The sequence below is a fragment of the Musa acuminata genome, chromosome BXJ3-8, assembly GCF_036884655.1.
Source record: "Musa acuminata AAA Group cultivar baxijiao chromosome BXJ3-8, Cavendish_Baxijiao_AAA, whole genome shotgun sequence".
NCBI classification, from domain to species: Eukaryota; Viridiplantae; Streptophyta; class Magnoliopsida; order Zingiberales; family Musaceae; genus Musa; species Musa acuminata.
In genome coordinates, this window is record NC_088356.1 from 9818056 (window position 1) to 9845332 (window position 27277).

Below are 27277 nucleotides of genomic sequence, written 5' to 3' on the forward strand. Positions count from 1 at the left end.
TTTAGAGAGATATTGTTGCTTGTGTAGTTTATTTGCTTAACAAGTTTCCGATAAGGTAAATTGACAATATTATACGAGAAGAAGTATGGAGCTTATGGAAACCAAGGTCAATCATTTGAGAATTTTTGAAAGTGTTGCATTTGCTAAAATACAAGATGAAAATAGAACAAAACTTGAGGATAAAAGTTAGAAATACATCTTGTTAGGTTATGCTGAGGATCCTAGCGGTTACAAACTCTATAATCCTATTATAAACAAAGTTATGATGTCAAGAGATGTTGAATTTGATGAACAACAGATTTAGAACTAAAAAAGTAATAAGGAGCATAAGAAAACTATAATTTCATAAGAGGATGATATAATACAAGCAAGTATCGAAGAGTCTTTGCTTGAATCATCACCTATATCGACTAAGTCATATGATTTAAGAAGTATGATTATAATAAGGACAAAAATAATTCAGAAACTATATGATGTGACTCGAAGAGTTGATACTAACAATGATAAACTTTATTTGAACTTTATTTTATTTTTTTACAGGATACGATCTATTAACCTTTGAAGAAACTTGTAGAAAAGATAAATGACAATAAGCTATGAATGAGGAGATTCGTGTTATTAACAAAAATGATACATGAAAGCTTACTACACTTCCAAAAGACCATCAAGCAATCGCCGTTAAGTGGATCTTCGAAACAAAAAGAAATACATAAGAGAAGGTGGAGAAACACAAGATACAATTGGTTGCAAAGAGATATAAATAACAATATGAGATTGACTATAAAGAAATATTTGATTAGTTGCTCAACCAGAGAAAGTAAGATTACTTATCTCCCTAACAACACAAATAAAATTAAAAAAAAATTATAAATAGATATCAAATCAATATTTCTTAATGGAGCTCTTGAAGAAGAGATATATATTCAACAACCTCTCTGATTTTATTATTCATGAATAAAAAATAAAATATCTAAATTAAAAAGAGCTCTTTATGGGCTTAAACAAGCCCCACAAGTATAAAATTCTTAGATATATGCTTATTTTATTTTAAAAAAAATTTAAATGTTCATATGAACATGCTCTCTATAAGAAATTTAACTTTGATGAAGATATCTTGTTTGTATGCCTATATATAGATGATTTAATTTTTACAAGCAATAGTGTCTCAATGATTAACGATTTTAAGCATACTATAAAGGAATTTGAGATGATTGACTTGGACCTAATGATTTATTTCCTCATAGTTATATAAGGCAATGAAGAAATTTTCATCTCACGAGAACATTATGCAAAGGAGATTCTAAAGAAGTTTTCCATGGAAGATTGTCACCTTATTTATACACTCGTGGAATATGAAATCAAGTTGACAAAGGAAAATGATGGTAAATTAATTAACCTAACTTATTATAAAAGGTTTACTTGGATGTTTAAGATATTTGACATGCACTTGACTTTGTTATACTACTTAAAGTTGGTTTAACAACTAGATACATGGAAGCTTCTAAGACATCTCATTTAAATATCACTAAATTTTTTTTATAATATATTAAAAGGATAATTGAGTATAGAATATACTATTCATCATCTAAAAGGTTAGACCTCATTGGATATAGTGATAGTGATTGGGTCGAAAGCTATGATAATGATCGAAAGAGTATAACCAAATTTATATTTTATTTTGGTGAACCTACATTCACATATCCTTCAACAAAATAATATATCATTGCTCTATCAAGTTGTGAAGCAGAATATATGTCATAGGAGAAGTCAATCAAGATTTATATTAATAACAAATCAGTTATTATCTTAACTAAGAATCTAGTCTTCCATGAAAGATTGAAGTATATTGATACAAAATTTTATTTCATAATATATCATATTAAAAATAAAGAAGTCGAGCAACTTCTTTATTTTATAGGATATCATGTTAAGACAAATGAATAAGTGATCGATATACTTACAAAACATTTCAAAAATTGAAATATTTTAACAACTTTGTTAGATGGAACAAGTTTAAGATGAGTGAATATTGAAATTAAACTTGTTGTTAAGGTATCATAAAGAGATTCATTGGATCAAGAAGAGAAACACATTAAATGCTAGGATAAACCAAATTGACTTGATTCTTGCAAAAATCTCTTAGGAAAATATAATTTATATTAAATATAATTAATGTAATGTATCTTAGGACTATATAAATCTTAGGTATGAAACATATAGAGTTTTTAAAATTATAAAAACTTTTAAGCGAAACTTATTTTTACTTTGCGTGAAAGCTCTATCGTAATGTTGGTAACCCGTTCAACATCGTTTTCTATCCATCATGTCTTGTTTTGCCCAAAACCCAAATGAAATTATTTTAATCATAATCATTATTGTCCCTGCGCTTGGCGAATTTGGTGACCAGCTGGCGATCACGTTGCCTAGATAAATACGATCTTATAAAATATTATGACTGTTCATGTGGTTGGTTGCCTGCCATTCGATGGACTACACAACGGCTACTAGCAGTGACAGATCTTTCCGGTGGTTGTCGGCTCCCCGTCTCCGACTCGTGCGCATCTTGACATACGCGTAAACTTTTCCTCCACAAGACTCTGTTTGCGCTTTCTGTTACATCGACATTTCATGCATTACAGCTATGTCTGTGGACTTGCATTGAATTGTCGTTAAGGAGGATCTCCACTACAGACTAAATGCGGTCTCTTGTTTGGTCAGCACTAACTCCTGCGCTCGCATGCAAATTCACGGCACTCCATAGTCCATAGAAAAGCCATATAAAGGATAATTGAATGGAAGAGTAAAATGGAGAGGCTTGATGAAACCCCTGGTAATTTATCGTGCATGGATTCCTACATAGAGGTTGCATCCTCATGCGGTTTGCAGTACTGCAAGATGGATGACATGAAATGCTTGATACGTCAAAAGCAATGTGGACTCTCCATGGAGACTGCCCCGCTTTTTGCCAAAAGCAATCGAAGGTGATCCTGTTTTGGATTGACACGAGGACCCTAGTACACTATCTGCTCTTAGTGCATCGGACTTTTGCGTCCATCGAATCGACCGATCTAAGTTTTCAACCCACTGCTCCAACTTTGTACGGCAAATGATAACTTTATCGAGGCAGAATCGGGCGCGGTAGGAGACGTGTTGACACGTTAAGGAGGTCATGACGGCAAGAAAAATTCCAGAGGTCCATGATTTAGTGTATATTCTGCCGACTCATGGAGAGTACTTTTGCTAAAGATAACGCCACGGAGGGAGAAAGTGGTCGTAAGATTAGTCAAGATCGGCCACTAGCTGCTGTCGCTGCTCTTCTTTAACCTACTACGTTTCACATTGGAAACCCTCGTTATTATTGCATGGATCAGCAGTTCATGCAGCAGCTCTATAAATACTCATGCTCTGTTTCACTCGAGTGACATGCATCGAGTTCTAAAGCAATCAACTTGACAAGCATGGCTTGTAATAAGCTTCTTGCTCTTGTCTTCGTAGTCTTCATTAGCATTGGCCTTTCCGATGCCTCCCGACTTAGCAAACTCTATCATAAAGGTGGCGGAGATGGTGGTGGTGGAGGAGGTGTTGAAAGTGGCTCCGGTTCTGAGGCTGGTGCTGTCGCAAGGTATGGGGAACGGTATGACGGTAGAAATGGTAAAAGCAACGGCGAGGAAGGATATGGTGTTGGTCATGGAGGAGGTGGAGAAGAGGGAGGAAGTGGCTCGGGCTATTGGTCAGGTAGAGGGTATGGCACGGCCTCGGATGACGAGTTGAAGAGAGTGTCTCATCGAGAATACGGTGGTGGGTCTGGGTATGGTGAAGGTGAAGGTGGTGGGTTTGGATATGGGGATGGTGTTGGGGCTCACGGTGGAGGATACGGAAGAGGCGGAGGTGGTGGAGGTGGTGGCGGCTTCGGCGGTGGGCATGGAAGTGGGAGTGGATCAGGGTATGGCGAAGGTGGTGGGTCTGGATATGGGGAAGGTGTAGGCGCTCACGGTGGAGGGTACGGAAGGGGCGGAGGTGGTGGAGGTGGAGGTGGAGGTGGCGGTGGTTCTGGCGATGGACATGGAAGTGGGAGTGGATCAGGATATGGCGAAGGCGGTGGGTCCGGATATGGGGAAGGTGTTGGCGCTCACGGCGGAGGGTACGGAAGTGGCGGAGGTGGTGGAGGTGGCTTGGGCGGTGGGCATGGAAGTGGGAGCGGATCAGGGTACGGCGAAGGTGGCGGATCTGGGTATGGAGAAGGTAACGGCGCTCACGGTGGAGGGCACGGGAAGGGCGGAGGTGGTGGAGGTGGCGGTGGCTTCGGCGGCGGGCATGGAATTGGAAGTGGACCAGGGTATGGAGAAGGTGGTGGTTCTGGGTATGGAGAAGGTAGCGGCACTCACGGTGGAGGGTATGGAAGGGGAGGTGGTGGTGGAGGTGGAGTTGGCTACGGTGGTGGCCATGGAAGTGGGAGCGGATCAGGGTCTGGAGAAGGTGGTGGATCTGGGTCTGGAGAAGGTAACGGCGCTCACGGTGGAGAACATGGAAGGGGCGTGGGTGGTGGAGGTGGCCATGGAAGTGGGAGCGGATCAGGGTATGGAGAAGGTGGCGGCGCTGACGGTGGAGGACATGGTAGGGGAGGAGGTGGTGGAGGTGGAGTTGGCTACGGTGGTGGGCATGGAAGTGGGAGCGGATCGGGGCATGGCGCAGGTGGCGGATCTGGGTATGGGGAAGGTGGGGCTCATGGCGGAGGGTATGGAAGCGGCGGCGGCGGCGGCGGCGGCGGTGGCCATGGAAATGGGAACGGATCAGGATATGGAGAAGGTGGTGGGTCTGGGTATGGCGAAGGTGGTGGCGCTCATGGCGGAGGGTACGGGAAGGGCGGAGGAGGCGGTGGAGGTGGAGGCTTCGGCTCAGGGGGCTACGCGTCGAACGGTGATGGAGATGGCGGGTGGCACCCGTAGTCCGCAGCCCCTCTGCATCTGATCGTATGAAGCTCTGACGTGACAGCAGTATACTATGGCACGCTGTTGTTATATAGCATCTCCTCGTGTACACTGTAAAATACCCGCTGATGTTATATACAAATAACAGGGCTTCCTTCTTGTGGACTTCTTTACTGTCTTCCGCTGATGTTGTTGCGTTACTCATAAATTAACAATACACATGTAATGACATTTCTATATTTCTTACCTTTCTTAATTAATCTATAATTTAAAAATTAATTATAAATTTAAATAATTAATCTGATTAAATGCATGATTAAAAAAATCTCTCTTTCAAACCCGTATTGCACAATCTTACATGATATAAAAGCTTAAGATAAGATATTCCAAAATCTCTGTATTCTGTTGAGGAAAATCCTTCGTTCTATCGAGAGAAATCATTCCTCTAATTTGTATAAATAGGAGAGGGACATGTTAATTATTTAAGCTAAAACTTCTTCAATAAAGCTTCTTCAATAATTATTTTTATTTTTTATTATTTTTATCATGGTATTGAAGAAGTTTTAGCTTAAATACATTAACATGTCCCTCTTCTATTTATACATATTAGGAGAAATCTTATTTTCTATTAGATTTGTCACTACAAGTTTCCTCCTTTGCTCGATGACAACAATCCCTTTGCTGATCTACTACTGTCTATTTTCCTATTCTTTTCGTTGCCCATTGTAGACTTCCTTTTATTATTTTGCTTGACGACCCTTCTTAGATTATTGCATCTTGGTCAATAGCTTGTTCTCTTCGATGCCAACCAAATCACAACCGACAGACTTCAAGCCATCAAAGACTTCCCTTGTTTCACTGTTATGCTTGGCAGTCTTTCTCAGACCGTCACATCTTACTCAACAGTCTTTTTCAGATCATCGCATCTTGCTCGATGACTTATTCTCTTTACTGCTAACCAAATCATAGCCGACGGACTTCAAGCTAGTAAACTTCATGTCGATAGGCTTCATCCTTTTCCTTCTCCTTGCTATCGCTGATCTTGTACATGATCAAATTGCTGCTTCTCCTTTGTCATTCTTCCTCACAATGTCACCAACTTCATCGAGCCCTGCTTGCCCATCTCCCCCGACCAATCCCACGTCCACTCCCTCACCTTTGCCTGATTTGATGCCTTCCAGTCCAACGAGAAGGTGGTCGTGCTATTCAACCTCCACGTCATCTACCCACTGTCAATCTCTACCACCCCCTTCGCAACTATACCATTTAAACTTTCTCCGAATGTGACACCCAGGTCACTAATGATGACTCTAAGCCATCTAACAGCTTTGTCTTGACCTCGAGAAGTGCTACCTCTATGACAAAGTCGATGACTACTCCAAATTCTAGCCACATATGGCGTTCAACGTTGGCTCTTCTTCATCTTCCTCGCCCCCGGATCACTCGGTACTAACAATGCTTAGAATCCCCCGAAGGGCGACACCATCAACCACTAACCTCTTTGTGTTATTATTGCAAGAAGGGGCCTTTATCCCTCCTTCCAGCAATGCACAACTCCTCCATTGCAGCTCGATCTTTGCCAAATCGATTTATATTCTCAACATATCTTTCTCATCTACATCTAACACTTCAATTATTATTTCCTTAGAAAATAATAATTCGTCTCAACATACAAGACTTATATCTATCAATATTGTAACTCTAATCCCCTTTAAACTATCTAAGGACAGTAACTATACATCTTGGCTAGCATAATTCTTCAATCTCTTATTTAGATATGATTTATTAGGTTACATCGTCGGCTCTCTCGGTTGTCTACCAAAAAAGATCCAAATACCAAAAGAACCCAACTCAATAACAAATTCTAATCACAAATTATGGATTTAAGCAATTAATTTGATTGTGTGATTTGAGTGTATGATCGAGAAAAATCTCTCCCTATGTATAAATACTCATAACAATTTTACAATAATTGCCTTCTCTTAGGTTGTCACATGCAAAATAAAACTATCGAAGAATTAATGTGATGCTTAAATACCATTTATGTCCCTAACAAACATATAATTAGTTATAGTAACATTACTTGGGTTGCAACTCGGACAAACAAAGGTTGTGCATAGAGGAAAGGAAAAAGAAAAGGCCATGAAGCATCTTCTTCGAGCGTAACCCTTTTGGCTTGGTGTTCGCTCGCCTTCCTCCTCACAGACTTCCCTTTGCTATCATCTTTAAGGTGGAGTTCACGCGCCTAAAAACAAGTTTAGTGCCGGTATACGTCAGCAACTTTGTCTAGTTGAAACCAACCAGCCCAACTCTTCGGTGCGTTCAATCTAAAGTTACGATCGATCACGATCACTTCCATTCTTTGTTGCAATAGCGGTGGGGGTAAAGGTAAAAGAAGGCAAGCAAAATGATCCACTTCCATTACTTTTATCCAGGTTTAGGCACATGGAATGACTTGAGGGTTTTGCCATACCACCAGAAACGCTAAACACAAAGCAACAAAGAGAGATCAAAACACCACCACTTCTCATCCTTAATTGATACAGACGACTCAGTCCTCTACACTATTATGTTGAACCTCTTTGTGTTTTTGCTTGCCTCACTGAACTTGATATCGAATTCTCATAACCTGATTAGCAAAAGAGTGTCTCTTCCGTCTGCTCTCCATAAATATATACAAACTAATGACCAGCCGTTGATTTCAAGATTTCTGCTAAGCATTTCTTGGAAGGGTCTAATATAGATAAATATAATTAGCGAGACAAGTTAATCTCATTTGTTACGAGCCGCAAACAGGCTTCGGCGAGGCACCTGGCAAGTCCTGTATCGTGATGCAGAAAGCTGGATCGGCTACCTACTACCCAGGAGAAGCAGACACACCGACGCGTCGATGAGAGGAAGGGAAAGGTTGGATAAGGATTTCCAGTCGAGAATCCCACCAACAAAGCGCACATAGAGAGCATCAAGAAGAAGAAGAAGAAGAAGAAGAAGAAGGAAATAAACAAGTGACATGTTGCTGCCTCAAGAGTCAAAAAAGATTGCAAGCTCACTGGTTGGCCGACTTCCTTTGGGAGTCCCTCATTTCACACAACTTTGTTTCGGAGACTCGAAGCCTACGTTCATCGTGACCTCGGATTTGCACTGCTACCCATGCAAGAACGGCCTATAAATACCCTTGCACTCCCCCTCTTCTTGACCACATCTCATCTCTCTCAGTTCACGACTGGTTTAGCTGCAATGGCTAGCAGAACTCGGGCTAGGCTTTGGGCTCTTGCCTTCGTTGCTCTTCTGAGCTTCGAGCTTGTCCTGGCTGCTAGATCGCTTACTTGGACTAGCGCCGGAGGTGGCGGCGGTGGGGGTGGTGGTGGTGGTGGAGGGGGAGGCGGTGGGACTGGTGGTGGGTCCGGACATGGTTCCGGCAACGGCTCTGGGTATGGTGAGGGTGCCGGAGGGGGGAGTGCTGGAGGGTACGGCAAAGGAGGAGGTGGCGGCGGTGGCGGTGGCGAAGGGGGCGGCGAAGGCTCTGGACATGGGGCTGGGCATGGTTATGGGGAGGGTGCCGGTGGGGGGAGTGCTGGAGGGTACGGCAAAGGAGGAGGTGGCGGCGGTGGCGGTGGCGAAGGGGGCGGCGACGGCTCTGGACATGGGGCTGGGCATGGTTATGGGGAGGGTGCCGGTGGGGGGAGTGCTGGAGGGTACGGCAAAGGAGGAGGTGGCGGCGGTGGCGGTGGCGAAGGGGGCGGCGACGGCTCTGGACATGGGGCTGGGCATGGTTATGGGGAGGGTGCCGGTGGGGGGAGTGCTGGAGGGTACGGCAAAGGAGGAGGTGGCGGCGGCGGCGGTGGCGAAGGGGGCGGCGAAGGCTCTGGACATGGGGCTGGGCATGGTTATGGGGAGGGTGCCGGTGGGGGGAGTGCTGGAGGGTACGGCAAAGGAGGAGGTGGCGGCGGCGGCGGTGGCGAAGGGGGCGGCGAAGGCTCTGGACATGGGGCTGGGCATGGTTATGGGGAGGGTGCCGGTGGGGGGAGTGCCGGAGGGTATGGTAGAGGAGGGGGTGGCGGCGGTGGCGGAGGTGAAGGGGGCGGTGAAGGCGTCTCTAGCTACGGAGCTGGCCATGGTTACGGGTCCGGTTATGGGGAGGGTGCCGGTGGTGGGAGCGCTGGGGGGTACGGTAAAGGAGGCGGCGGCGGCGGTGGCGGTGGAGAAGGCGGGGGAGAAGGATCTGGCTCCGGCTCTGGCCATGGGTATGGCTCAGGATACGGCGAGGGTGCTGGTGGTGGGAGTGCTGGAGGATACGGCAGGGGCGGCGGCGGCGGCGGCGGCGGTGGCGAAGGGGGTGGTGACGGCGCTGGATATGGTTCCGGGCACGGCTACGGCTCCGGATATGGCAGCGGCGGAGGCAATGGTCACTACTAGATTTAGTACGTGTTCGCGGCTACGGCAATAAGAGCTGTGATGTGTTATCAGTGCTTCGGGTGTGGGAGACAGTCAACTAAGTGGTGTGTAATGCCAAATAAGCTTTCTTACTGATATAAAGAATGCTTATGTACGTCTTTTTTATCCTTTTTGTTGTATATATATATATATACATATTATATATATATATATATATACATATTATATATATATATATATATATATATATATATATATATATATAAGAAAAAGGGGAATAATCTAATAGCGAATAGCAAAAGAGAACATAAACAAAGACAAGTAAATTTCATAAAAGACGAAATAATTATCTTTAATATATGTGAATTCACAATATACTGTTATCTCTAATATTATATAAATAAATAAATAAATAAAATATGCACAGTCTCATCTATACTATCTATCAACAGAATAGAGTTACGACCAAATTTGTACATTCAATTTAATTTGCCATCCATTCTACCATGAACACTTGTTTTGCAAATCAGAAAAACTACATAACCAGATATAATAGTATTCCACACCATTTTTCCCTTTCATGACGGTGAAAAAAGAAAGTGGTTAAGTTAATACATGATAAATTAGACCTGACACCAGTAAATAGTCATGAAGAATCAATCTACTCTTTACATGACTGTTCAAGACATTCAGTAACTCCTGACCAAGAGCAAGCCAATCCCTGTGACAACAAGGGTTGAAGGGACTCCGAAACGTAGATGGCCAAGGAACGAGAGGTTATAAGCAAAGTCCTCAACTCGCCGAGCCTGCTCACAGACTATAAGATTCGCCGCCGATCCCAGCAAAGAGAGGTTTCCGGCCACTGTGCTGACCCATGCTAGTATGAGCCATGCCCGCATCTCTTCAGCTGGAGAAATAAGTGCAGCAGATGCTGCAATTCTTGCACCGAGCAGGAGAACTATAACAAACAGAATAGAGAGTATGGGAAAGCATTTTCTAACATTAGCAAAAGCAATTCATAAGTAGGCAAATTATGTCGGATTGACTTCTTTTTCCTTTACGGGGCAATATCATCATTTACGTTAAGATCACTCTATTGTATCATAGCCTGTTTGCTTACTAAAAGTTGGTTGATTCCATAAGAATCAACCTACTGCATATTAATGGTTTGAGCCAGTAGGTCTAAAGCTCAATGGCCTTTTAAAGAAGAACAAGCACTAAGCCTGCACAGTCCTTACTGCCAGCCTACTGCATATTAATGGTTGCCCTATCGAGTTGTATTTTCTCTGTTCTCTTATAGGAATGATGGTATTAAGTGGTTCCCTTTTTCATCAAAGAGAAGAGCCACACGGAGAAAGCGTCTCATTAAATTTGCGAATCGAAACAATCAACAAATAAAACCACAGTCTATTTACTAATTATGCAATGATTTAATCGGTTGTCAGATGTGAACAAGGCCTGTAAATTCTAAAAAGATGAGAGATAAGAGCAAAAAAAAAAAGGAAAATGATGGATGCAAAGAGAACGATACACTACAGGGAATGGCGGGGAACGTAACTCATGTCCAGGTTTTGATACTAATGTACATGCATCATATCGTAATTTTATTGAGCAATTGTGCTGTATTATGAAAATAATAAACACAGACATCCTAGATATATTGTCTTGACTATATGGAGCATTTTAAAATAAATTTTGCAACACCGAACCTACTGCATATACAAGCCATAAATTTCAACCTTCAAGAAATATTGTGAACATTAACCAAAAATCATTAAACACTAGAATTATAAAGGTGGGTCTCTGGAAAATTGCAATCATCATGGGAGTAAAATCTCACGTCTATAGTAACCAAAATAAGATGTTAACAGTGAAGTCACTTGTGGCCAAGATGGTTTTCATGAGTTAACAACATGAGAGCCAAGAAACAGAGGGCTTCTTGTATCGTGCAAATATAAAATCAACTGCAAATCACCATGAAACAATGCAGTCATTGGTTTTTTTTTGGCATATAGCTGATTGCCGTATTACTTGCACCTCTTAACACAGCTTCATGTAACTAGTTTTAAGTGTGTCTCAAGGAAACTAGCATTAAGCAAGCAACACCAAATCCATGACCTGTGTATACAAAGCAACTGCAGATTGCATCAAATCCGTGACCGGTGTATACGTTCCTCTTTATATATATATATCTGGGCTGTGCTCTGCTGATTGCATCAGCCTTATAATCATGTGCATACATTATATATCCAAGACATGCTCAGTTTGTTTATGGAAAATAGACTAATGGAGTTGATCTAACCTCATTAAGTAACGTGTGCAAGAATGACTAAATGCCAATTAGCTGGTCTGATTTCTAATAAACACAACTTTGTTTCTCCAAATTCTTTTCCATTCTCAGTCTGCTCAAATTAATTTAAAGCAAAAGAAGAAAAAGTCTTTGATCAACTTTCTTAACATAGTTCATCTAGAAAGAACAGGGCTCGAAATAATGAACAAGCAGTTTGACAATTGGAGAATTATAAAATAATAAACCTATAACTCATATTCAGTTGACATGTAATTAGGTCATGTTCACATGCCAAGCTATGAAACTTAGCTTTTCAGCAACCACAACTGTGACAAGTCTTAAAGGTATTTATGTTCACATTTAGGAAGAGGGTGGGACTTGGTACAATAGTAAGGTTAACGAAATCAGAAATTAGGATTCAAGTCACGAAAATAAGCTCTTCCCTCTTCTATATTTAAATCTACGGATCCTTCCAAGACATGTATTGGCGGAAGTCTCGTGGACCATGCGTATCCCGTTTTACATCTTCGTATGGGAAAGGGCTCCGATGGTTAGTGTCTAGCAGATGTTCGGATTTACAAAGTGGATTTCTTTACAATTTGAGTAATTGATATATCTTGGATTCTCCTTTGGCATATATTATTCCGAACAATAGAGTATACTAAATTTGCAATTTGTAAAAGATATCACCAATCATTACAAATTCTTGACACTTTTTTTTATCCTGGGTTGAATTCTTGACGATCATCACAAAAGTCATTTCATGCAAACAGCAAAAAATTAAACTGTACTGTAACTGGCTCTATCTCAAAAAACTAAAATCATGTATCTAAATATCAACCATTTGAAATACAAATCCTTATTTCTTATAGTTCTGAAAAATATGATCTAGCTAACAACATAAACATCGTCGGTAATCGAAACAACGAATGTAATTAGGACAATTCAGAACAGCAACATAAAAGCTACTTATTAACATATGAAAATATGATCCAAGCACCTATGCGTTATTTAAAATAAAAAAAAGGGAAAATAACATACCCGTAGGGACATTGGAGGCAACATTTGAGAGCAGAAGAATTACCAGGGAGAGAAGTGCAACCCCACTAGCTCTGTCAATGCGGGAATATGGCTCAAGAAAGTCCCATAGAGCACTCGGTATGCCGGTTTTATTAAAGCCATCAACAGTTATGAACATCCCACAAAAGAATATTAACAGGGAGTATGAAACCTGGTTTGGATTGTGGAGCAAAAATATTAGCTTGTGAGAAACCATAACTGATGCAAAGCCACAGTAAAAATTGCTACGAGTTTACTAATTTAATGGTATCAATCGAACCAAAGCATCCCAAATCAGAAGTGAACACATCTCCAGGGAAATAGAATGTTAAGGATATGTGGTTTTACCTTCTCCAGGCAAGGGCAAGCATCCTTGAAATCGAGCACCACCAGAGCAAGAGCAGCAGTGATTGCAGTCCAAGACATGTTTAACCCCATCAGAAGAGAGATGAGCATCCCGATAGTCACGAGATAGACGCATGTCTTCCGAATCCTACCCTTCCACCTCTCCATGGAGCTTTCCCTCGGTTCCGAGGCTTGGAGAGAAGCCTCGCCTCTGGAGCCACATCGTTGGCTACCAAAACTTCTGGAAACCCTCCTCGACGATGCGCCTTCCTCCCTCTGAGGATTTCCAGCGCCCTCTGCCACTTCCCGTGATGCATTCGAGGCCCTCATGGACTCGATTCCTGATGCATTTTGTGCATCGATATCTACGCTATTGGTCCTGCACCTCAGACTACAGGTGTGCCCAAATTCTCCGCACAGGGACGGGCTCCGCGCGAAAGAACCCATGGCAGAAGCAAACTCCTGGGAATTCATAGAAGTAAGGTGCGACATTGTAGCCGGCGAAAACCGGTGCAAAGTCATGTCAACCTCGGCCACCACTTCCCCGACGGTCGAAGCCACCTCCTCATCCTTGTCGACCGACAATAATTTCCAGAAGTAGCAGAGGAGGATGGCTGCATTCACGAGCCCCCCCACGAGCACTGCGGGGAAGAGCCCTGCCAAGAACTTCCCGAAGGAAATCCCACTCTGCACAGCGATAACCAGGTTTTGTGGGTTGCCTATCGGGGTGGCCGCGGACCCGATGTTAGAGCTCGAGGCAAGGGCCAGAAGAAAGGGCTGCGGGGGCAGATTGTTCTGCCTCGCGAGCTTCAGTATGAATTCCGTGAGCACGACGCAGCAGGTGTCGTTGGTGAACAAGGCACTGGAGATCGCAGAGACGATACAGATGCGGAAGAGCAAGTCCTTGCCGCCTCTGCTCTTCCAGGAGAGCAATTTGCCCAGGTACTTGAACATGTCGGCCTTCTCGAGGAAGACGCTGACGACCATGGTTCCGAAGAGGAGGCCGAGGATGGGGAGGTCGATCGCGTCGTAAGCATCGTCCGGGGATATCACGCGGAAGATGACCATGAGCATGGCGCCGAGGAGGGAGCCTGCGGTTCTCCCGACGGGGAGGAAGGGGACGGCAGGGAACACGGCCAAAACCCAGAATACTCCGAAGGCAATGCAGCCCAAAACAACCTTCACCGGCGCTGCCATGGCCATCTTTTAGCCAAAGATGCAACGCCCTCTTCCTAATCAATTAACACGCGAAGAACAAACCCTAATCTGCAGTCCGAAGACGATAAGCACAAAGAAGAAGAAGAAGAAGATAACGCAACTCAAGAACTCAAAACACCCATGAATTCCATCGCGCGAAGATTCGATTTTTTTCATGGAAGGATGATGGATAGCGATCACTACTCCACCATGATCGAAGCGCCAGAACTGCTCCTGCGGCTGCTCGGATGCGCATCTTCCTGCAAGGGCAAGCCATGCGTGCGCAGTCGATGGGTTCTGGCAACGGAATACGATCGAAGATTCCCATCAACGAAAACATACCTTTCCGATACAAAATGACGGTTTGAACGACCAACTCATTCAAATCCTCACCGGAATCAGGAGAGGATGCCAGAAATCAGCAGCAGCAGCAGCAGCAGCGGCATCATCGGAAAGAGGTTGCTACTGTTGCTGTAGCTGTTGGTATGTGCACCTGCATGGAGGAGTCGACGTTGGAAGTCGGGGACGGCTTATATAGAAATCGGATAAGAGGCAACAATGGATGTGGGAGTATTTATTTTATTTAGTTTATTTATTTTATTTATAGATATCAGCAGTCACATCTAAGATAATGCTGCAGAAGAAGCAAAGATACCGATCTGGGAAATGGCGTTGAAGGAAGTTTTACTTAGAACAGCTAAAATTTCCATACCGTCACCCAACAGCCGCTTCCCTTTGGTTTGCTGCCCACTCTCGAAGTATCAAATGAATCGAGACATCATGTTATAACTCTTAACAAAAATAATAAGATGGTAAATCCTTGGAGAAACCTCTCATCTTGGGTTTTTCCCGGTCCTCATTTTTCTATCTTTTTCGACACTTATTTTTTTTTTTTTAAATTATCTTTTTGTGTAAAATATAACAATAATAACTTTTTTTTATTGTGAAATATATATATATATATATATATATATATTTCTATAAAATACAATAGTTTTCTAAAGCTTTCTTTTACCGACCCTTTCTATCATCATCCATCCCATTTCACAATCATATATATATATATATATATATATGATTGTGAAATGGGATGGATGATGATAGAAAGGGTCGGTAAAAGAAAGCTTTAGAAAACTATTGTATTTTATAGAAAAATATTTTTCTCAAAATAAAATAATGGTTATATTTAAAAAAAGTGTTTAGGGTGATGATCTTTCTATCAGACGGATCCGATTCTCGATTCCTCCTAATAAACGTGGACGAATAAAAAGGATGTATATATACATTATATTAAGATTGAAAGTGACTCATGTAGATAGGATTCATATTGGGTTTGGACTCTCTCTCTCAGTCCCTCGGGTTGTACTTCTTTGTCATCTTAGCGTTGCTCCGAAGATTCAAATCGGTCAACTTTTCTCTTTTAAGTTGGTGTGATGGATAAGATTATTTTTTGCTAATTGGGATTGAAGACTTATCCCAATTCTGAAAACCAAGAAAAATAGCCTTTTAATGCCACGACATTTAATTCGAGACACTTTTTTTGCCTATAAAAAAAATAATCAAAGATAGATAGTTTTCATCCATGAACATCAAATATTTGATCACATCGGAAAAAAGGACATTATTATTAATACTCTTAATCTTTTCAGTGCTAATATATTTCAAACGTAAGAATGCTGCCACCATCGGTTGATACATCTCTTGTTGGCCAATTCAAGGTAGAAAGAAAACTCAAAGTTTGATCTGAAATCTGAAAATTACACAGAGTAATAAAGGATCCTCCCTTGTATTCTACGAGAGCTCGGCCGCATGTACCCAAGTTTAAAGGTGAAATTAACTTGCGGTCTTTTCTCCCACATGAAGAACGAAGAAAAGAAGTCTTAATTGCAGAGACGAAGCTCTTGGATATGGTCTAAGCAAGATTAAACCAACCAATATTTCGGGAAACATATCGTTTCGAAGGTTGATGTGATCTTTGGGTCATCTCCATCCCGTGGCAGCATTCTACCGCATCTACTGAAGAAGGAATTCACTCTCCCATTTCATCAAGAATGTTTAACGTCCTTCGCTTGCTTGCGGTGGAATCAAGTAGCAAAAAGGCAGCAGCGATGTTGCATTTGCTTGCAAGGAATCGCCAAAATACTATGGACCATTTGGCTTCCTTCCTTGCAGGCCGTATCTAATGGTGATGACAATTGGAAGATAATGATAGAAGAAGAAGAAGAAGAAGAGGCGAATTAGATACATGGTGGGGGTGCTTCGACTGGCATTGTACCTCAAAACCACGGAGAAATAGAACACGCAACATATCAAATCAGAACAACATATCAAAATACGAGACGAGTCTTATCTTTAAAGAGACTATTTCCGCATGATTTGAATCCTGATCTGCGATCGTCGCAAAGGAACGATCTTATCATCCGATCTTCATGTATTAAAATACATGAGAATTAGTTCTATGTCTCCATTCTACGGCGACGGTGTATCTTTATACGGGTGTCCATTCTGTAGCCACTTTGGAATCACAGTCTGCCATCCAAGAGTTCAAATCGATCGATTTGGACCTCTAACAAGTAATCCCTAAACTATTATGACATGGTAAAAGTAAGAAGACGACGAAAATTAACATGGTTGGGATCGTAAGTTACATCTGCTGATGCATGCAGATGTAGAGGATAAGAAAGCTATTGTTGGATTCATCACCTTGGAAGGGAAGGGATGACCACATTCTGGAAGAACACTTCATCCAGTAACTGGCAAAACAACAATTACAGTCCTCCATTGCATCTAAGGGAAGAAGCTCAACAGCTCCCACTGTGCTCGCTGCCAAACCACCATTTCGGTTTCAGGAACAAGACAGCGGTGGACTATCGAATTCAAACTCTCACGAACAAGACTTTCCATGGCGGAAATATAGAGCCAAAATGCTGAGCTAATGGATTCATATCTAATAGTGGGGAGTGTTGAACTGACCATTTCTTTTTGGTGTGTCGGTTCTGAAACATCGCAATGCAATGACGAGATTTGATCTTTCCTTCCACGTTGTTGTCGATAACTGCAATCCATCAATGGAGTAAACGCTCTTCACATGCATGTCTTTTCCGTAAGACTTTGTTGTGCGGTACACCACTTGACCTCATGCTTAGGATTGACCTATACCTAATCTGCCGACGTCTAGAATGGCAGCTTTTCTCAGCGCAGTCGAAGCCGAGCTGTTCGTCCATCTAAGGATTGTCAACAATGGCAGCTCATTCCTATGAATAAAGAAGCATCATCTCCTTCAGAATCACGCATATAGTTTGTATCAGGGAGAAGAGCTCATGTATAAGATTTAGTTGTCGGCTAGCTTAGTTGGTAAATATTTTGACAGCATATCTTAAGATTCTGGACTTGAATCTCATATTCATGACTTTTTTTTTGTAAAAAAATCTATATAACCAATAAATTATATATTTTTAAAATATATTTTTTGAGAAAGAGGTTTATGTAAATGGATAGTTGTGGAATGCTTTGAGTGTTTAATAAATAATATTAAATATGTATTGATGCAAGTGTTGTTTGATAAAATCATATTTCAAAAGTCATAGGATGCTTTGACTTTAGAGAATGTTATAAAATACTTTGAAAACTTTGAACATTAATACTTCGAGAATGTTATAATGTAGCATCCAGGTCAAATATGATTTTTTTTAAAAAATAATCAAATTATCAAATGCTAATTGACAGTTCAAACGTGTATTAGGCCTTTTGTGCATATTTAAGATTTATTCCCAAAGGCATCCATAAGCTACTTTAAGATTTGGTTGGCCATGATTGAGTTGATGTAGTTGATCCAAACATGATTTTAGAGTTTTTCACAAAACAATATATGTTTATGTTGACAATTGATATTAGAGTCATATTTTAAAATTAAATCTATTTTAGATACTATTTTATATATAATTTATTCTGTCATTTACTTGGGGGCGATGTGAAGTTTTTGATCGATGGACTACTGTCGATAGTTTGCTATCGACGATAATATTATTAAAGGCAATAGCCTTCGATGATCGCTAGCCCAATCACGAGTAGTGGTTTCATATGCAGCGGAAGCAACATGGGGTGTGGTAGCCTTGCAGCAATTGACTTGCCTTATACTAATTACAGGTGTCTTGTAAGCCAATCACGTGAATGATGATATATATGATACGCTACATAATCTTTTTTATTATTATTATTATAACATTTTATCACTTTATATTGATGATGAATATATTGTGATAACTCTGGATTTATACAATAGGAATTAGATCATGATAATGAGACCAATTCGCCTATAAACATAGATCCTAAATATTCATAATCATATGTTACTCAAGAGGGATATTGAGATAACTAGATTGATCGGTGTGCTATATATCAATCCATATGATGGAGGTAGCTAGCCTTATAGCTGCTGTGTGGTGACACTGGGGATATATTATAAGTGCTTATTAGAGAATGAGTTTACTGAATGATCCGTTTATGGAATGCTGGTTGGTTAATGATACCTCATCGTCAGACAATGATTTTGTAGTCTCAGTTGTATGTTTAGTCCTTAAACTTGAGATACCAAGAATGTCCTGTATAAATACTCCACTTTTTTATACTAGACTTATAGGTCTGAAAGTTCTAAATTAGCATAATCGATCATCAAGAGTGGCAGTCAACCTTACGAGAGTAATTAAGTGTCAATAGAGGATCATCTACTCTTGGTATTATGAGAGGAATATCTCATGTGTCCTTACTCGGGCAAATCCCTAACTAGAGTCAATCGAATTATGATGAATCTGATAAGCGTGAGACTTGGATTGAGAGAGAATGAGTTCTCCGGGAGAATCCAATTAAAGTGAGACTCGGATAGATTTCGTATGGGTCTGACAACACCATACTCGATATACGATCTCTAAGGTATTAGATGAATGAGAGACTGTAGACGAGTACAAGAAATTGACAATTGCAATTCGGGCACGCAACTCTCCAATATCATTTGAAGAGCTCTATGATAAGTTGACTAAGTATGAAACGTATTTGAAGCGTGAGGATAAGTTGCCCGAATCAACCATCACAACTCAAGTCAGTCAAAAGTCTAAGAGGAAAAGCAACCAATATAATAAAAACATCAACAAAGGTTTGGCCAAGATGCCTCCTGACCCTATGGTCCCAAACAAACCACCATTTATTTGCATCATCAATATTTCTATCAATGTGGTAACTCCAATAACCATCAGCCCTAGCGTCCTAACCTCACAAGTCAACAAAGAGTCATCTACCACCTATGTGATAAAGTCGGACACTCTACGAAAGTCTGTCGGTCTCGACCCAAACTCCTTGCTCTATCATAGTGGCCTTAGACAAATCTCATGACTACTTTAGCTACTAGTTAACCTAATTGGATTGTGGATTCTAGCGCCTCTCATCCAATCACCTCTGATCTTCAAAACTTGTTCATCCATAACAACTATGACAAAAATGAAGATATCATCATTGATGATAGTAAAGGAATTCCTATTACTCATATTGATTCCACGATGCTTAATTCACATACTATAACTTTTATACTCGATGATATTCTATGTGCACCTTACATTAAACGAAACCTAATTTTCGTTTCTCAATTCTACAAACACAATAATACTTTAATTGAATTCTTTCCCGACTCTTTTTTTTTTGTCAAGAATTTGAGCACGGAGGCATCCTTAGTCCAAGGCCAAAATAAAGATAATATTTATGAATTGTCATTAGCTCCACAAATAACCCAGCCCACTATTCACTCTTTGGTTGTAAATTCAATTGGTGTGTGATATTGTCGTCTTGGTCGTCCCTCATCCCTTATTCAATAGAAATTACCTTCTTGTTATTCTTTTTTCATTTTTAAATCAAGTAGCTTTATAGCTCATTATGATGCTTGTCTTAGCAATAAAAGTCACAGATAGTCTTTAGGCATATCCTCCATATCCTACTCTAAACTATTTAAAATTATTTATATCAATATTTGGGGCCTGCTCCAACCATTTCTTTTGACAAATTCAGATATTATGTTATTTTTGTAGATTATTTCATTAAGTACACATGGTTATATCCTCTTCACCATAAATATGAAGTTTTCACAATCTTTACCAACTTTAGAAAGTTGGTCGATAACTATTTTTAGTCTATAATCAAAATAGTTTACTCTGATGGTGGAGATGAATATCAAGTCATGACATCATGTCTCTCAGCTTATGGTATACAACACCTCAAGTCATCCCCACATACTTCTCAACTAGTTGGCTCTGTCGAACGCAAACATCGACATATAGTTGAAACTGACCTATTTCTCCACTTCATCTCCATGCCTTTATCGATACTGATTAGGTATGAAACTTTGATGATAGAACATCCACGTCGGGATATACTATCTTCCTTAGAGCTAATCCAATTAGTTGGAGTTCTAAGAAGCAAAAGATAGTCACACAGTTTATAACTGAAACTGAATATCGTGATATCACCACCACTACTGCAGAACTCAAATGGGTCACGAATCTGCTCAAGGAACTCAACATCAACTCCACTCTTATTTCTATAATATATTGTGATAACGTCGGAGCTACCTACCTATGCACCAATATAGTGTTACACTCACGCATGAAACATATTACCATCGACTTTCACTTCGTGCAAAATCAAGTTGTCCGACATCAATTACATGTTTCTCACGTACATACAGCTAATCAACTAGCAGGCTCACTCACAAAGCCTCTTGTCCGTAAATTATTTTCATTGCATCGATCCAAGATCGGCATCACTGACAGAAGCACAATCTTGCGAGGGTATGATAGTAAATAATTTTTTTCCAATCGCATAAGAAAATATCGTTACTTTATTGAAAGAAATCTTTCCTTTTTAATCTATATAAATAGGAAGAACATATCAATAAACTTCAACAAACACATATCTTCTATCAAAAGAACAGTAGCACCGCATTGTTCACGCACTACGCTGAAGAATGTCAACACGTAGATGCTCTGCAGCCCGAATCGGTGAACGACAGTATCGTCATCTGTTCGTTCTCACAAGGCTTCCTCGATGGAATGTCGATCGTCACTGCCAATCCTCGACACTGCACAAGCTCTCGGTTTCATGGATTTCATCCTAGTAGTCAACCCTTCCTATGGTGATTTCATCCCACCCCCTTCCTCCTGGCAGCATGATTCCTCGAGCAGCTGATGCGCAGGTCGGTAAGCCTCATCATCCATCAGGAACTCCACTCGATGAAAATATTCTATGACGTGTTCCAAGCTTGGTTCCACTCGCAGATCCTCACGAAGTACTACGAGCAGCACACGTACAGGGACCCGAGAGGTGCAGCCATAGCTTACAGAGGAACCGCAGCGACTACAGAAGGCCGACTCCGGCGTCTTCGACGGCCAGATTCTCAACGACAGGGCCCGACGTCTTCGACGGCCAGATGACTCCGGCGGACGTCCTGAAGCCCGACATCGTCGCGCCAGGAGAGCAGATATGGGCTGGAGCTCAGCCAGCATATTGGATACATACTCGCAAATGGTTTGATATCTCTCCTGCCGCGATGCTAGATTTGGAGATCAGGTTTAAGGTTACCCGGACATCAGATTCTGTCGGATTTTGGGAGATTGTATTCACCAGAAGCTTAGATCACACAATCAGGTTGCCATTGGCAGTTCTACCTACAGCCTTGAGATGATTTCTACCGAGAAAGACCTATAAAAGCCTGTAATAATGATAATGGAAGGAACAATAAGATGGAGATGCCAAATTAACTCATGAAAGAATGAGCTAACTCATGCATGACAAACGTTTTACGAATTTAGTCTAACAAGAATTGCTCTCAGTTGTGTATCAATAGGATTTAAGCAGAAAATGATTTTGCAAATTAACCTAATTTGGAAACAACTAGACTAGCCAGCATAAATAAAATGGCCCTAATGAACAACAAGGTGATCATCCACATGGGTTCAATGAAATATGAGCTCTTTTAGAACCTCAGATACTGTAAAATACAGCATACTAAACAAACCCATCAAACAAAAGGATTAACCAGAATAAGGAAATTACTAATTTGGAAGTCTTGTAGGCATAACAGGTGAAGTCACCAAATTCTCCAGTGATACATTCAATATACGTGATACACCAATTTGGAAGTTTTTCGTCATCATCAAGTCTAAAAGCTGGCCGTAGCACCAACTCCACCCACCAATGGACTATGCTGGTGGCCACCAACCAGAACATTTTTAAATCGGCCAGTAGGCCCAAACGTGCTGATCATCTTCTGACAAAAGCAATTATGAGTTGTTAATATGAGTAGATTAAAAGAACTTACTAACAATCAAAAGAGCGGTTGTGGATTAAAAATTAATATGCACTTGCTGACTAAAATAAGTGCAATGTATCATCGTCACTTAACAGGAAGCAGCAAAACCCCGTTGGAAAAAGTAGCTTTGTAGGGCCAGACTAAACCTTGAATGTTCAAGCCACACAATATAAATATCCAATATTGATTGTAACTTAACTATTAAGTTAAGGCAGTCAATTTATGCTAATTACTTTGGAGATCTTACAGCTCCAAAAGAGTTGCACAAGACCAACATAAAGAATTGCCAACTGCTGAAGATCAAAAAAATCTTCCAAAAATCTTTGAACCTAGTGTCACGACCCAATCTAGTAAGAGATTTAGTCCATTAATTTCATTTGAACCTGAACCACGGATCAAAAATCCTTAGTCAAGTTAATAGTAATACACTCCTCAAACCTAAAAGTCAATCTAGGTATTTGTCCAATTCCGTTGTGGGACTAAATTAGGGTACCACAATCTTCATCACTTGCTTGGCATCTTCATCAAGCGCCAACATAGTCTAGATCAAATCTTAGCATGGTGCGCGTGAAGCCTAGCCCAATGACTCCATGCCAATGTCCTTTGGTCTCATCCATAAGTAATCCTTTCCTTCTCAAGCCTCTCTCCTATGCCTAATACTAGATTGGCTTTCATACCAATTGTCATGATGCTACTTGATAGGATAACTAACCCATCAACTTTTTTTAGCATAAACCATGGGTCTAAAATGCTAAGTCCACATAAACAGTAGTACATCTATCAAATCCTTATAAGTCCATTAAACCTTTGCCACTTCTTTTGTGGATTAAACTGGAGTGTCACACCTAACCCTTCAGTTCATAAGGTTAATTGATAAGGGACAAGAGAAACCTGAGATTCATGTTTAGGTACTAATCTTATGAGGAATATAATCTCAGTTTAACATCAAACTATTCTAAGCATAAGCTTTTTAAATATCTTCTTTGCTATATTCTCAACACATATAAGAACAAACATGCACCCATTTTCATCCGGTTTCAGGACATAGTACATTAAACAACAAGGATTTTTGATCTAACAAGCTACCAGACAATAACTTGGATCTTTTCTTGTTCGCACAAAATCAGTGTAAATGCTAGAGATCATATGAATGGCAAGAATAATTGCATACTAGTTCCATCTGCCAAGGATCATATGAATGCAATGAAAATAAATGCTAGAGATCTCAACACAGAAATGTACAAATTATGTATCCAGAATTCAATCATCTAACAGATGACCATATTTCACCTTATTTGACTTCATAGCAAGCCATGTTAAAATCATTAAGGTGTGTTCCATCTTAACAAAATATGTATCCATGAAATATCTCATATACTTTCTGAGTTTTACGTGATATCTTTAGATAAATCTTGTGGCTACTGATCAAAACTTCAAAGATGAAAGAGAAAACTACGTGTCAATCAGAATAGTGCAATCATAAGAACTCATCATAACAGGATAAGATGTTCATTTAGTCTACAAGACAAACGGGGGAACAAATTGAGAGATAGCCACAAAGAAAAAATCTGAAACTAGATGAGATATCCAAAGAGTCGTAAGAACAAAACATTGTTCATACAGAAAACACATCTAATTAGTGAGAACAAGGATTTCGAAGAAGGCCTTGACAAATAAAAGTCTTGTTAAGGTCTAAATCGGAGAGGTGAGAAGAGGAGTTTAAAAAGGTTGAATGAAGTCATGAACATCATCAAGATAGCAATAATCTCAAAATTAACTACTGAACCTGACTTTACAGTTCAACTTAAGATATCTATAAGCTTAAAGACATTATTAGGTGACCTCAAAAAACATAGGGACCGTTTACATTGATTCAGTTATCAAATTTTAATAATATATGCAATTTCATACTTAAGAAAAGCTGGTATTACTTTAATTTTGACATTCCTGTTCTCTGCATTCTGATCTTCGTGGGATTCTCTCTCCAGTGGGAAGAGAATCACAAATTGCTATGGTTGTTTAGAAATTAACAAATAATTTGTAACCTAGCCCAATAGATTTTTCCCATAATGGAATTGAGTTAAACACCGTTCCGTACAGCTGACGGGAAATCAACTATAGACAGTAGAGCAATCGTTATGAAAGAGATTGACCATAACATATGGGCAGAATGCATTAATCATGGGGATTTGAAATTTTACTTCTATACATATATGTCATCCAATTCCAGGAGAGTACATGCTAAAACCTTGTATAACTCAACTGTACTTGCTTCTTGTTATGAGTATGCATGCACATCAAAAGAATTCAAGAAGAGATCATCATTATAGATTAATCTACTGTTGTAATTAATAACCAGCTGTAAAGAACAGAATTAAGAAAGAGATCTGGGACAACAGAAATGCAAATTTATAAAAAATTTCAATGCTTCTTAAAATAACCTAAATCAATTTTTAGAAAGGACGCAAGCATACCTCACCACGGATGCTAAACCTCCATTTGATTTGATGAAGCTGCCATTTGTCACGCTGCCATCGCCGCCCCATGATTACAACCCCCATGACAGCTGCAGCAACAACAACAGACCAAAATGTATTGGATTCCTTTGCATGGCAATACAAAGATGTTGCATGCCTCTTCCACCATACTTGGCAAGGAAGGTTAGGTCGATCAACTTCATCTTCACATAGTTTTGTATGCTCCCGAGGAGAATCCATAATCACATCCAAAGATCCTTCTGCCTCAAATTCGGTGTCACTTTTATGTGTTTCAGAGTGAACAGCAGCAGACTCAGAATCATCCAGCATACCCTGCTCCAATCCAGCCAAGTTTAGCTTTTGAAATCCAGTGCCCTCTTCGAATACCATGTCACGTGTAGATATTTGACTCCCTTTATCATAAAACTCAAAACTGTGCAGGTCATCATTGGATTCACTCTGCTGCCTTTCTTTACCCAGACTATCAAATCCATTATCAACACTAACCACTCCAGGAGTATGCCCCTCCGTTTCACTATAATTTTTGCTCGAGTCTGGTTCTACAGGGAGATTCTCATGCTCACTGGGTGGAAAAACAAAATGACCAGACATTAATAATGCAGAAGAAGACTCAAGTTTAGTTATGTCCTCCTGTTCTTCACTTTTATCAGTAGGGCTAAACTCATTCGGTCCAGGTGCAGCAGCATAGGCAGATGCTGTGAGAGACACGACCTCCCAGTCAGCTCCACGAGAAGAAGTTCCCTCTACCCCTTCTACATTGTCCGTCATATCGACTACAAATTTAAAGAGACTAACTAGTTCAGAGAGGGTTACGTCACCGGATGAACGTAAACACACAAGCCGAAAACAACAAGGAGAAAAGATAAAGATACACTTCTAATAAGCTTAAATTGGACCAGGTCCTTTATTTTTAATGCTAAAATGACAAATTAAAGTAAACAGAAAATTACAATATAATAGATCGCATGAATTGATACGTGCAGCCGCAAAATTCATGCTGTAGATATTGAATAATAAATATAATGCCAAGTTTCAGTTAAAGCATCAAGCACCGAAAGATTAAAGAAAATAGATCATCTCCTCTCAAAACAAAAGATGCCAAGCGTAATAATTAATGTGTGTAACTGAATAACAAAAATTGAGAGAGCCAGAGGAGAGGAGATTTAACCAGTAGAGGACTCAATCCAGTTTCTGGAAATTAAACCAACCTATCATGATCAGCGAAAAGAAGACACATGAGATCAAATTATTCTTGATCATGGTAGTCTAATGATTAATGAAATGGATAAAGCTCGATTCATTCTTTATACAAGGAGCCATTCCGGTAGCAGTTACAGCTACAAGGAATCAATAGAAGGCCCCTAATTCCTTACATGCTCCAACATCCAAACAGAAAATCTATTGCCTGGTGGACGGAAACCCACCAAAAGGATGCCACCAATCGAGGACCTAATCATCTGATCCAGGAAATGAACGAGTCGGATCCAGATAACAACAAATAATCAGCAGAAACCTCAAACATTAAAGAAGCACGAATACATCAAGATCGAGAACAAGGACGAGCTTTTTAACCTCGGAGGAGAGATCTTCGGGCGTGAATATGTGGTGAGCAGACCAACGACGACGAGACCGAAGAGAGGGGAAGAGATTGGTACCGAGGAATCGGCAAGAAGCCCTCCGGGCGAAGAAACGACTTGGGGAAGGAATGGCAATCGCGAGCCTCGATTCTTCGATTCCAAATATATTTAATTATTCTGAAATTTCGGAACCGATTCAGCCGGTGCTCTCCGTCCGAAAACCGGCTGTAACAGGTCAGCCCAGGCGATGGAGAAAATCGAGCAGTACTTTTCACACTCACGTAAAACAGACCCACATGAAAATTACGACACGTGGAGGAAATATAGGACCTATGTGTGTAAAATTGACGGTTAGGATCATCCGAGTACTTCTCCGGGTTTGTTTTGGTGTGGAAACAATTTCGATAGCTTGCTCAGATTGAAGACTATACATACACGAAAGAGGTTGCGTAGGGGCAGAAAAGACCGAGTGCGGAACGAGTTACGTATGTTTGAATGGAGGAAAAAGACGAATCAATTGGCAAAATGCTCCTCAAATAAACCATCTGAATCAATTGGCATCTCTGCCTCGCAAACTGTATATATTATCTTCGGCAACATAAAAATTTATGTTATTTATTTGGTAAATAAACAAACAA

General features: G+C 40.5%; 3 protein-coding genes across 4 annotated transcripts; 1 reads left to right on the forward strand and 2 right to left on the reverse strand.

Annotated features, from left to right (window-relative positions):
- The first annotated feature begins 3384 nt into the window (after nucleotides 1-3384).
- LOC135646059 (glycine-rich cell wall structural protein 1.8-like) lies at nucleotides 3385-9477 on the forward strand. Its single transcript, XM_065165170.1, has 2 exons — nucleotides 3385-4881; nucleotides 8305-9477. Exons 1-2 carry the CDS (start codon nucleotides 3459-3461, stop codon nucleotides 9342-9344), a joined length of 2463 nt encoding a protein of 820 aa, XP_065021242.1. The 5' UTR covers nucleotides 3385-3458; the 3' UTR covers nucleotides 9345-9477.
- A 394-nt stretch (nucleotides 9478-9871) lies between these two features.
- Nucleotides 9872-14699, reverse strand: LOC103974292 (silicon efflux transporter LSI2-like). Its single transcript, XM_065162607.1, has 3 exons — nucleotides 13021-14699; nucleotides 12655-12844; nucleotides 9872-10281 (listed from the first exon to the last, which is right to left on the reverse strand). Exons 1-3 carry the CDS (start codon nucleotides 14218-14220, stop codon nucleotides 10013-10015), a joined length of 1659 nt encoding a protein of 552 aa, XP_065018679.1. The 5' UTR covers nucleotides 14221-14699; the 3' UTR covers nucleotides 9872-10012.
- Nucleotides 14700-22207: 7508 nt separating this feature from the next.
- LOC103974293 (ATG8-interacting protein 1) lies at nucleotides 22208-26794 on the reverse strand. 2 transcript variants are annotated; one of them, XM_009389083.3, is made up of 3 exons: nucleotides 26635-26794; nucleotides 25039-25835; nucleotides 22208-22519 (listed from the first exon to the last, which is right to left on the reverse strand). In XM_009389083.3, exons 2-3 carry the CDS (start codon nucleotides 25828-25830, stop codon nucleotides 22415-22417), a joined length of 897 nt encoding a protein of 298 aa, XP_009387358.2. In that variant the 5' UTR covers nucleotides 25831-25835; nucleotides 26635-26794; the 3' UTR covers nucleotides 22208-22414. The 2 variants fall into 2 exon arrangements, with proteins under 2 accessions (XP_009387358.2, XP_009387356.2); XM_009389081.3 differs by having other exon boundaries at nucleotides 22208-22522.
- Nucleotides 26795-27277: the final 483 nt, after the last annotated feature.